This window comes from Heloderma suspectum, chromosome 2, assembly GCF_057233095.1.
Source record: "Heloderma suspectum isolate Gila_16-S chromosome 2, 16-S_ref, whole genome shotgun sequence".
In the NCBI taxonomy this organism is placed as follows: domain Eukaryota; kingdom Metazoa; phylum Chordata; class Lepidosauria; order Squamata; family Helodermatidae; genus Heloderma; species Heloderma suspectum.
The window spans coordinates 206321887-206334222 of record NC_139459.1 but is presented as its reverse complement, the minus strand read 5'-3'; the positions used below and the strand labels follow the sequence as shown (position 1 = coordinate 206334222).

The 12336-nt window shown below is 44.9% G+C and overlaps 1 protein-coding gene across 4 annotated transcripts in view; it reads right to left on the bottom strand.

Moving 5' to 3' along the window:
* Positions 1–12336, bottom strand: part of LOC146353869 (ABC-type organic anion transporter ABCA8-like) — a 90457-nt gene that overhangs the window by 4453 nt on the left and 73668 nt on the right. For all 4 annotated transcript variants that reach the window (XM_084837526.1, XM_084837525.1, XM_084837524.1 and 1 more), the window contains 7 exons: positions 12045–12217; positions 11684–11759; positions 8155–8249; positions 5306–5425; positions 1801–1941; positions 1142–1221; positions 649–704 (listed from right to left, as the gene is read on the bottom strand). In XM_084837526.1, coding sequence (XP_084693652.1) covers positions 649–704; positions 1142–1221; positions 1801–1941; positions 5306–5425; positions 8155–8249; positions 11684–11759; positions 12045–12217 — 741 coding nt within the window. The remainder of the gene's footprint in view (positions 1–648; positions 705–1141; positions 1222–1800; positions 1942–5305; positions 5426–8154; positions 8250–11683; positions 11760–12044; positions 12218–12336) is intronic.

The following is a 12336-nucleotide window of genomic DNA, read 5'->3' as shown; positions in this document are numbered from 1 at the left end:
CCAGGTACACTGTAGGGGATGCCTCCCCCCCCCCCGTTTTTGCTCTGCAGAGACTCATTTTCTCCCTATCAAATATAATAGAGCAACCTTGCTCCACTGCATTCAAGAAGAGAATATGGGGAGGCTAGAGGTGCTGGCAATTCTTCTCCTCTTGTATTTTAATCTTTGTGGAGGAAGGAGTTGGGGCAGGGGTGCAGAATCTCAGCCCGAGGGTGAAATTCCATTTAGGAGGAGCTCTCGGGTGGGGGGCATTCCAGAGTTGGGCGGCACTGAAGCCAAAAGGGCCCAAAGTACCAGCATATTGTAGCTTAAAGCTCTTCATCTCATAAGGCTCAGTTCTCCTTTGAGACAGGCTACAATGATCCCCCAAAGTTATTTTCTGAGCCTGGCGGGAACTTCAGTATCTCTAAAAGCAGTTCCCAATTTGGTGGAAGGAACCCACCATTTTGGACACAGAGATCCAGCAGGGGAGGGGCACATGCCCAGCTCTGTTTTGCACTTGGTTTCTAATTAGCGGACATGCACATGCGGAAGCTGAGTGGCGCTGATTGTGGCTTTCCTCCATTCAAATTAAAACTTCCCATGTGGGGGTATGGAAGAGTGTTTTTCCACTAACTGCTTGTTGTTCATATTTTAAAAACACATTACCTGTTCCAAAGTGTTCAGAGAAAAGCTATACTCCTGAAGGTTGAAGCTTCGTTTAGCTGTGAGGACAGAAAATTAAACCAGTTATGTTCTGTTGACATAGGCCCCTTTGGGACGATGCTTTCCCTCGCCTTCCTTTTCTCACAGTGATCCGGCCTTCATACCTTGCCCACTGGATACACTTTCTCTGCCTCCAGTGCCCCCAGATGTCCATGTGCGATTGTAATGTTTGAAGAGTGCACATGCATGTAAAATTCAACATGCATCTACCCATCCTCCACTGTGTTGGATGTTAGACATCTATACACTCTTCACATGCTACACCTGTATGTGGACATCCAGACATGCTGGAGGAAGGGAAGGCCCTTCTAGCAAGCGGGAAGGCATGATCTTTCTTCCCCACTGAGCGTAGAGGGAAGGGAAGGGACAGTGTCATCCAGACTGGGCCTTAAGTATCTTCTACAATAGCTGCATAGTATATTCAGTTCAGACATACCTTCCTCTAGAATGGAGAAGGCTTTTGACAGAGGCAGTGCATCTTCCATTGGGATCTTGTAGACCAACAAAGTAGATATCCTAAGCGGAGGAAAGACAACAACCCAGCTGCCAGTATAGCTTTGATGCAAAAGAGTGCGGGGAGAGCAACCAGATCTGAATGCACAGAATCCTGTTAAAAAAGCCAAGGCCCAGTTTGGCAGGCAAGGGAAGCAGGGAGTTTGAATCCAGATCTCTCTCTCTCTCTCTCTCGCACACAGATACACAGATTTCTCTTCTGAACAGCTGATCAGCATCTTAAAAGCGTTCCATGTGTACGGCATTGGCTGTTGGGTGAGGAAGGGAATTGCATGCATGGTTCCTCATCCAGCCTGAGATACACACAGAAAAGCCAGCTGGGGATCAGGGTGCATACGTTTGTCCCCAGAAATAACTCTTGTGTACATGTGGTAGGTGTATGTGTTAATAATTGGGACTTAGAAGGTTGAGTGAAAGGAAGGAGCAGATGGGTATTCACCCCATCCTGTTAATCCAACCAATCCCCTAAAGCTCAGGAAGCTTAAATAAAATACAATACAAATCAAACAAGAACATCAAATATACTAACTAAACTAACCCAGGAAACCTTGAAAACAAATTGTGAACAAGTTTTTCAGTTACCTTTCTTGACGAGCCGCACGTGGGAACATCTGTAGAATCTGAGTATTCAGAAGTTCTCCTTGCTCAACTCCCTTTACTTTTATTTGCAGCAAATAGTTTTTGCCGAATTTGCTTTTCAGATACTGAATAGGACCAAGGCACCTGCGGGAGGGAAGGATCAGCATACAGCAAAAGAATTAATGCAGACGTTTCATAGCTTTGTCTTGGACACTACTGCAGGCTTTCACTATATAACATAATTCATGTCCTTAATGTGTGCTGCTATATTCACAAAGTAGGGCTATCAACACCTTAGAATTGTTGGATATATTTGAATAAATCTGTATATTACCAACAGTTGATCAGGATTCATTTTTAAGCTTCATTTTTAAGCTATTGAAAGAAATATGACATAATGAAAAGTGTAACATACAAAAGCTATCATTTATTGTTAGAAGGAACACAATCTGTAATTGGGGTTTTAAAAATTCCTTGTTATGGTTCCCAACCAGAACTGAAGTAATCTACAAAAATAAGCAAGTGTGTCTTTAAATTTCAGCCACAGCAATTAAAATTTGGCCTCAGCTCATTTTACCCTGCCAATTAATCACCTAAAACTGACAAGGAATATGCTGGATAAAAAAGAAAGAGTAAGTAAACTTGGTCATTTCTTAATATGACATGCAGAACACTCTTCAGGGAACAAGTAGGGATGCTGTCTCTCATCGAGGCCAGCTTCCTCCTGACTAAACTCCAGACTGGAGCAACAGGACACTGCACTCTTTCAGCTCCAACACCTGCAGCATCATAGACCTCCTGGCTGGTCTCTATTCTGGACATCGTGCCTTCTGAGGCAAAGCTGTGATCCAGGATGCCCCCCGCTCAGACTCTCCTCCGCCATGAGCTCGTTAGACCGCTTTGGGCCAGTCATTATTCCCTCAATCTTAGCTCCCTCTTTGTAATACAGGGGTAATAAATACTGATCTACCTTAAATGTATATGAAGTGCTTTGAACACTGTCAAGTGCTATATCAGTGCTAAGTACGGCTTGTATTAGCACAGCACTGAGGCACTGCAGACCCCAGAGAACCATCTTCGTTGACAGAGCTTTGCGGACCACCTCAAACTTTCTAAGAGAGTTACTTCTTAGAGCTTTTATAGAGTTAAATGGTGATACTTGAGTCATGACAGACTCCGCCCTCTGTTTTCTAATTGCAGCATCCAACTGCTACAGAAGAGCTCTATGGGTCTCCCATGTGTCAGCCTGACCTAAAGAGAGTGAATATCCATACAAGTTGAACCCATGGGGCACGATGCATGTCAGACATTCCTGGTCACATCCACACTCTCCCTCTTTTGACCCTTAAGGTGATGCACATATGGAAAGGGTTCTGCCTTTGCATAGCTACAGGATCTGGAACCACACGCACAAACAGATGCCCTGGCTAGGGATGGCAGAGAATTCCGCCACGGATCTCGGTGAGGCTGAATGCCAGTGCATTCGGCCCCCCGAAATCTGTGGCGGAACAGCCTGCCACCCCCCCCCGCGGATCCCCCCCAGGACGAGACTTACCTGGGGTGGATCTTCCGGGCAGCGGCGGCTCTGGCGGCAGCTTCGGTGGCGGCTCCGGCGGCTGGTCTTCCGACCAGCTGCCACTGCCACCATTTGCAGTTTGTTTGCTTGTTTTTACAGAGATGTGATAGGCTACGTAAGTTTTTACATAGCCTAAAACGTCTGGGTAAAAGAAAAAAAGGCGTACGCAAATGGCGGCAGCTACGGCCGCCGCCATTTGCGTTCCTTATTTTGGGCCGGCTTAGTCTACGTAAATAATTATGTAGACTAAGACGGCAAAAATAAGGGGAACGCAAATAGTGTCCGCTACGCTATTTGCGTTCCCCTTATTTTCGCCATCTTAGTCTACGTAAATATTTACATAGATTAAGACGGCAAAAATAAGGAACGCAAATGGCGGCGGCCATAGCTGCCTCCATTTGCGTATGCGGTTTTTTGTTTTTTTTCCCCAGAGCCCTCCGCGGCCAGAAATCCAGCTGCGGATGGCTCTGGCCTGGCTGGGCCTGGCCAGCTGCTCCGCGGAGCTGCCGCAGAGCACAGCCAGCCAAGGAGGATTCCGGGGGGGGGGGGAACGGATCGCCTTCCCCCCTGTCCAGGATTCCAGGAGGAGGGATGGAACGCCTCCCCCCCCATCAACATAATCCGCGAAACGTAAGTGACTTTCGTACATCCCTAGCCCTGGCTGCACAGTTCTCACAGCTGGACTGCTTCATCCAACTAGGGATGGACGAAAGTCACCTGTCCTCGAAGCTTTTCGCGGTGGGGGGGAGGCGCTTCGCTGCTCCCCCCGCGAAGTTCAGGCCGGGGGGGGAGGCTTCCCGCCTCGCCCAGCTGAAATTCAGGCTGGGGAGGAGGCGCCTCGCCTCGCCCGGCCGCGAACTAAAAAGTTTTTTTTTAAAAAAACGCCCCCGTGATAGGCTACGTGACGATTAACGTAGCCTATCACGGCTAGATCTGCAAAGTCAGCCGTGATAGGCTACGTTAATCGTCACGTAGCCTATCACGGGTGACTTTAAAAAAAAAAAGCGCGTACGCAAATGGTGGCCCCCATAGGGAGCCGCCATTCGCGTTCCTTATTTGGTCGCTGTAGTCTACGTCAATCTTTATGTAGACTACGGCAAAAATAAGGGCAATGCAAATAGCGTTGCCCTTATTTTCGCCGTAGTCTACGTAAATCTTTATGTAGACTACAGCGACCAAATAAGGAACGGGAATGGCGGCTCCCTATGGGGGCCGCCATTATCCGTACGCGCTTTTTTTTTTTTAAAGTCACCCGTGATAGGCTACGTGACGATTCACGTAGCCTATCACGGCTGACTTTGCAAATCTAGCCGTGATAGGCTACGTTAATCGTCACGTAGCCTATCACGGGGGCGTTGGTTTTTTTTCTTTGATTGGAATGGCAGCAGCGGCAGCCAGTCGAAAGACCGGCTGCCGCTCCCGCCCCAGACGAAGACCCGACGAACTGCCAGCCGGACCCGCCACCGGGAGGGACATTCGCCAAAGGTAAGTCCCGTCCCGGGGGGGGGGGCGGAGAATTTCTCCCCGAAACTTGTTCGAGGGGCCGAACACGTTGGCGCTCGGCCCGCCGAAGTTTCGGGGAGAAATTCTCTGCCAACCCTACATCCAACACTGGAGCATACAGATGCTCTTCCCATTCCTGGGCTGGGCTTCACACAGGCAGAGCAGGCCCAATCATAGGGTCAGCTTCAGCAGCTCCACTCACTTGCTCATAAGACAAAAGGAACTGAATCCAGTCACCTCTTCTACCTGGACAGGTGATCAGCACTCCCCCTGTCTTTCCTGGCAAAAACATATTGGAATTATAGTTTGAACAAAGCAAGCTTTCTTTGGAGATAGATATGGAATATTAAGAATCCTTCACCTCATCAGCGCATTGTGTTTAAACAGTGTCCTAGCATGTTGGAAAACAAAATGCATGATGAAGCCCACCTGAGCTGTCCAGTCACCATGATGGCTACTCGGTCACACACTGCCTCAGCTTCTTCCATGTGGTGAGTTGTCAGAATGGCTCCTTGGTCCTTGTCCTTCAGGACAGTATGAATTGCTTTCCTGCAGACAGCACAAGGTTTATTATGGTGGAGGAATGTTGAACCAGCCCAAATGGCCTGTTCCTAGCATTTTGTTTCGTTCCTGCTTTAGTAGATGGATAGAGCACCAGTGGCAGAAGACTGGAGCACTCCACTTCAGTCTCAAGTGATTTGGGTGTGATGGCTTGCGCGCACAGAGTGCTATCCAGTGAAGGGAATTCCAGACAGGTTACTAGATACCAACAAGGAGAATTCCCCTTCTCTCTGTTCTATTTCCCTCACTATGGATAAATGTCTTGCACTTCACCATCACCACCACCAGAGGCAATGAGGGTTATTGGCCAAGCACTGTGCTGCATGATGCCTCTAGGCTGGCCTCTCTCTGGTGTCTGTGCGGGTTCTTCCAGTAAAGTGCCAGCTGCCACCTTTGAAGTCTTACATGATGAGGCCCCATGTATTTTATTCAGAGTAAAGCTCAGTATATTCCTAGGAATTTCTAGAGCGGAGCCCTTCATAGTGTATGTGATAACCATCACTGAAATAACAAAGGCTTGGAAACTGTGTATGTCTCTAGGAATTCACTCTGTTCTATGATGAGCTTATGTTACTGAAATTAAGTTGATCCAAAGGCTGGGTTAGGCTTCTTCTGGGTATCGACTGTGTGAAAATGAAAATGTACTAACCCTGAGAACAGCTGTAAAGAATGCCTGTAGTGTTTGTACCACAGCTACATTCAGACCGTTTTAGCACACTGGTAAAATTGTATCTAATATTTCAGAAAGGCCCTAAACAATTCACATTGTTTATCTGGATGCCTAAATATGAGCACAGAATAAAACATTATTACTAGTATCTATACATGTTCTATGTACTATTGCGACAAAACACAAAGGTGCGCACGCATGCACGCACACACACACGCACGCGCACACCCCCCCCCCTTCATTTTGTGGAAGTCCAGTTCAGAGGCCAATGTGTTTTATTTACTCCTGGGTAGCACCACAACCACTTTCCCTTCTAAAAACCACCTAGGTCTCGGTGGGGGAGAAACCCAAGACTAAGGGTGTGTGGCAGTGATCCGAGAGGAAGGGGTGTTAACACACTCCTGCCTTGTTTATAGGCAGCGAGAGTCTAATCTGTAATTCCTTTGAGTCAATCGGCCAATAGTTAGTCAAATTGGGTGAGGCTGGGCAAGAACTCAATCAACATCAGTTTTCAAACTAAAAGGAACAGATTTATTTAAAGCACAGTAAGAGAATGGATGAAAATCAAAGCTGTGATGAAATTAATAAAATCATATATAATTATAAAACAATATAATATCTAAGGCAGACTTGGTAGCTTCAGCTGATACGCAAAAGAGCACTGGCCATCCCTGGTAGAAGAAGGCATCCCAGGAGTGACAAAAGCACCGGGAAAACTGACATTCTTTTATCCCTGGAGATTCAGAAGGAGGAGCTGGCAGGTGGGGAAAAGGATTGACCAATCAGGGGGAAGCCAGCTCTCCTTGGCATGCCTGACATTCATCACATACACAGGGGGAATTTGACCATTAACCTTTCCAACAACCTAGTGAGGTGGTTCAAGAGGTGTGACTGGGGGCCATCTCCTCCTAGGACACTTCCAGACGTCTTGTGTGTATTCAGATAAAAAAATGTACTGTCTACATCTGAGATAGGCAGGCCATGGCAAGCAGACCTTGTAGGCCCCTTCCAACCCTACTATTCTATGTGTCCCCCAAAAGCCTTTCTTACAGTTCCTTGTGGATTGTTTCCACCTGCTGCCAAATTGCACCAAACGTTTCTCCCCCTTAACAACTTAGCAACACTTGTGTCTCTTCTCACTGGGAAGGGCCTGGGATGCCCCCCTCATCTCTCTTGCCCAGTGCTGAGCCAGACGTGGACTGGCAGTTGGCCCTAACGGCCACAGAGAGAACAAGCAGTGAACATAGGGAGCCCGCCAGCCAACCTGAAACCAAGGCTGTCTTCGGGGAGAGCAGTGGAAGCGGGCCCAGTTCTGATGGCGGAATGGGAAATGAATCCAGGCGCAAGCCAGCCGAGGCCAGCCTTAGCTGGCACAAGCAAGGGCGAAATGGAGCATATGAGTCAGACTGAGGAAGAGCGAGGCTGGAGTGGAAGGATGGCAGGATGGGGGAAGAGAGACAGTGGAAGGGGAGGTCAGAGGAAGGAGACACAGAGGAAAGCAGGAAGAGAGAGCGGCTGGGAAAAAGGGCAAGGCAGGGGGGAAATCCAGGAGCTGTGAGAGAGAGAAAAGCTCAGGGGAAGATCACAGAGGAAGTGCACCACAGCAACCCTTACCAGAGAATGTGGGGCTTGAGGTGCTCCATCCTCTGGAACATATCACAGGGGAGAAAAGAGTGCATGCCTGCACCCACGGATGTCCATGTGTCCATCAGAGAGTGTATAGGTGCGTAAGAGACAGTGTACGTATGCATGAGAATGTGTGGGCATGCGTGTGTGCCTGTTCACATGGTGTGCGTGTATAAATGCATACAGATGTAGCCTCCGACTCACTGCCCATTCCTGGATCCGACCCTTGGGAGTGAAAAGGCTGCCTGCCCTGGTGTACACGGATGCATGCTTGGGGGATTGTATGCCTTGGTGAAGAGAGTATTTGGGCAGAAATGGGGGACTTAGGAAAGAGACAGGAAGTTTGGCATTGCACTTAACATTTCATCCGTAAGCTTAGAAAACCAGGTCTAAACAGTGAATATATGGATGGGACACTCACCACACCTGGCGCTTTCCTTTGGGATCCATTCCTGCAGTCGGTTCATCTAACAGCATCACAGTAGGATTACCCAGCATGCTCAGGGCAAAGCATAACTAAAATGAAGGAAAATTAGTTCTAACTCTGAGAGTATATCTTATATATTCCTTAAAAGTAGCCTTCAATATTTTATAAAAACTCAGGATATAACTCTGAAAAATAAAATTGTGTGCAATCTTATGCATGTTTAGAAAGAAAAAAGCCTAAACATCCATAGGATTGTGCTCTACATAAAAATAAAAATAAATATTTACAGGATTCTCCTAGACAACATGTGTATGTGTGTGATGATAGTTACCCAGGTGCAAAAGCTGAGAAATGTCTCTAATGTGAGAACAAACTAAAACATGTTTGAAATATGTTCAAACAAGCCAACAAGCCATTTTCACAGTGTTTTAGGTTTTTATTCCATCTTCCCTCCAAGGAGTTCAGGGTGGTGGACACAGGTGTTATCTCATTGTATTAATTCCACAAGAATCCTGCGATGTAGTTCAAGTTGAGAAAACTGGCTTGTCCAAGGCCACCCAAGCATGGATTTAAACTTGGGGTCCCAGCATTCAAACCACTTCTAAGGGAAAATATGTTAGATTAATAACACATATGAGCAGTACAAGCTGGAAATTTGTTACCTAAACTAGTAATTACAAACCCTGAAAACATCACAGCTGGCTCCCTAATCACAATATTTCACAAATTTTGTAGTTTTCTTATATACATTGGTCCATGGCATCAGATAGTGTGTGTGTGTGTATACATTAGGGACAGGGGAGAAATTTGTTCAGTTTGAGTTTTAATGCAAACTTCCCTAATTTTGAACTTTCAAACCAATATACAAATCAAAACTCAGTTATCCTTTGAAATTCACACTTCTCCAAATTTTGCAATGGAATTTTCCAGTTAAAATTCCTACTAAAATGAATGCATTAGGGGACGGTGCACAGAAAAAATGCCTATATCAATGAAAATAATGTTGAGAAATTTGTTATATTAGGAAGCTGGCCTGCAAAAATGTGTATATTAGGCAAAATTACATACAAAAATGCATGTATTAGGAGAAATGTGTACAAAAATCCATGTGAGTTTTCATGCCAACTTAAAAAAAAACCATCAAAGCTTGGGATAAACTGAACTTAAGGTTTAGGATGAGTCAAATTTAAGATTGGCAAAATGAAAAACTGAGATGAACCAAAATTAACAGATTCATCCATTCCTAGTATACACATAAAATTATTTAGGACCATTCGTACATTTCCATGATACTCCTACAGCAATATAATAGAACATTACCCTGTACAAAGAATCACTTGAAATTTCATTGAATATGTGACAACTAATCCTAGAAGGAACTGTATAATATATAATGGTAACAAGTCAATTAGGATTATTATTATTCTTTATATAATATATTATTATTCTTTATATAATATATGTTTATATTATGATATAATGATGTTTAAATTTAAATTTAATAAACAATTATGTTTAAATTTAAACATCATTGCCCAGAGCAAAAACGGGTCACAAGTCAACTTACAGACCCATGCAAATACAGAAATCCATGATTAATATAACAGAAAAAACTCAAAATAAAATATAAACCATAATCAGCACAATAATACATGGCCCTGTGGGGAAGAAGAAGGAGCGAGGGAGCAGGCAAACAGAACATCAGGGCCTGCTCCATTTGGCCTGCCCCTCCTTTGGGAGATGAGAGGGGGGAACAGGGCCATCCCACCAGCCCTGCTGTCAGTCTACCTAATTCTTTTTTCTCCCCTCCCCATTGCCTTTTCCTTGTGTGTCATGTCTTTTTTAGATTGTAAGCCTGCAGGCAGGGACTGTCTTCTTTGTTCGTTGATTGTAAGCCACTCTGGGAGCCTTTTTTGGCTGAGGAGTGGGATAAAAATACAATAAATAAATAATACATTTTTTAAAAACCTACCATAAAAGCAATCTATAAACAGCACACTAGAAAAAGTCTTCTTGCACAGAATAAGCAAATATCTTGCTTCCCCCCCCAACAGCCCAGAATGAATCCAAGAAAAGCAGCCCACAAGAAGCTGGCCTTAAACAATGTCGAAATACCCAGGAAAAGAAGTACGTCTTTTCATGGCCCCCCAAAATGACAATGTCAGTGCCACACAAGCTAAGGATTCCAAAATATAATTTTGTAAAGATTCCTAAGGATAATTGTAAATCCATATTTTTAATGGATAACCATTGCATCACATTAAAGCAGAAGTTCTTTTTGGAACCAAGTCCATTTTAGAGATGTGAATATATGGTTTCAATGCATTTAGTCAGAACTCTCTCTGCATCATGGGCTGCAGTATTCTCTGATCCTCAAGCATATCCTCTCCTTATTCATACCATAACAATCCAATGAACTGAAGACAGGCTCAACTCCATACCAGCAGCGCATACTACGAATGCCAAATCCTGCACCATATAATGTAGATATCATGTGAGGTAGCTAATCATGGCCAGCTCCAGGTTCACAGTAGGGATATCTGAAAAATTTGTTTCAGTTTGGTTTTGATCAGGATTCTCCCAGTTCCCATCTTCTGGATGGAACACAAACTCAGACGTAAAATCTGTGGTCAAAGTGCATATTTCTGCGCTTGCAAGGTAATACACAGATGAAAAAAGATGCATTCAGCAGCATGCAAACATCTGAATAATGTGGATGAAAAAATGCATACTTTGGAAAAATGCACACAAACGCCCTTTAATCAATGGAAGAATATCTACTTTTCAAAGATGCACACAACTGATGTGGACATTTGAACATACGCACGGATTTCATGCGAAAAGAATAAAACAAAGCTTGCAATCTGATATGGATTTGAGTCAGAACAAGCTTTGAGATGGAATTCAGAGAACTTTGGCAAGCTTGAGTTTTGCTGATTTGCACATCCCTAGTCCACAGGGCCCCTCACGTGTTGCCCCCTAAGCTGGTAGGGCTCCCTCACTGTGGTGCATGGTAGGTGGCCTGGCTCCTCTCTCCCACCCTTCCACTCTTCTGCCCTATTAAACTTTGCTTTCAGTGGTCAGTCGGATGGGCTGAACCTCTCTGCTAAGCACTACAAGGAGGAAGAGGAGGAAGTACCTCAGAGCCATACTTCAGCGAGAGGGCTGGAACACAGTGGTAGAGCAAATGCTTTGCATGCAGAAGGTCCCAGGTTCGATCCCCAGCATCTCCAAGTAGGACTAAGGAGAGAATCCTGCCTGAAAAACTGGAGAGCTGCTGCCAGTCAGTGTCGACAATATTGGACTAGACAGACCAATGGCCTGACTCAGTATAAGCCAACTTCCTATGTTCCTAAGTAACAGCATGAGTGGAGGCTGGTAAACAGCAACATAGGCAGGGAGGAGAAAGCAATGCTGGCCGCAGGCCATCAGCTGTCGAATGATGCTACCTGGTGCCAGTAGGCACGTAGCTAACATTAAATCTTTAGCCAATGGTTCAAGACTTAACAGACCCAGAACTTACTTTTCTAGATAATCCAGCAGCTAATGTCTTAGTTGCCTTCTTTAAATGCCCTCGAAGTTCTAGAGCTTGAACTATTCTGAAAGAAAAGTGGAAAGTAGAATATTTAGTTTATTCTGCAACTGATCTCGTTCGCGTGCCAATTGCACCAACAACAAAAAGTACATTGCAATATTATTTCAGGGATGCTACTATTATACTGAATGGATACGTACCACATCTGGTGTTTGAATATGTAAGATCTTCTATTTATTGCCCACCACCCAAAAAGAAAAAAGGAAAACTGAAAAAGACTAGCTTTCAGTCCCCCCAAACCCTGAGACATGAATTGTACAATGAAAACAGGACCTTTTGCTGCCCATACCGATTGATAGCAATTGCAGCAGCATCTTTCTGTATCCCTTTCACAGCTGCATAAATCTCCAGATGCTCTTTCATGGTCAGGTTGGACCAGAGGGTATTCTCCTGAGGACAGTAGCCAAGAAAACCAGCAGTGTTTTCTTCTGTTGCAGCTTTATCTGCCCCTTTTATCAGCATCTGTTTAAAATATCCAGTGTTACAACCTTGATAAAATTTTGTTCAACCTAAGTGCATCTCTTGAAATACCAAAGACTTCTCAAGGAAAGTATGTGATCAACAAAGGGTATCCTTCCACA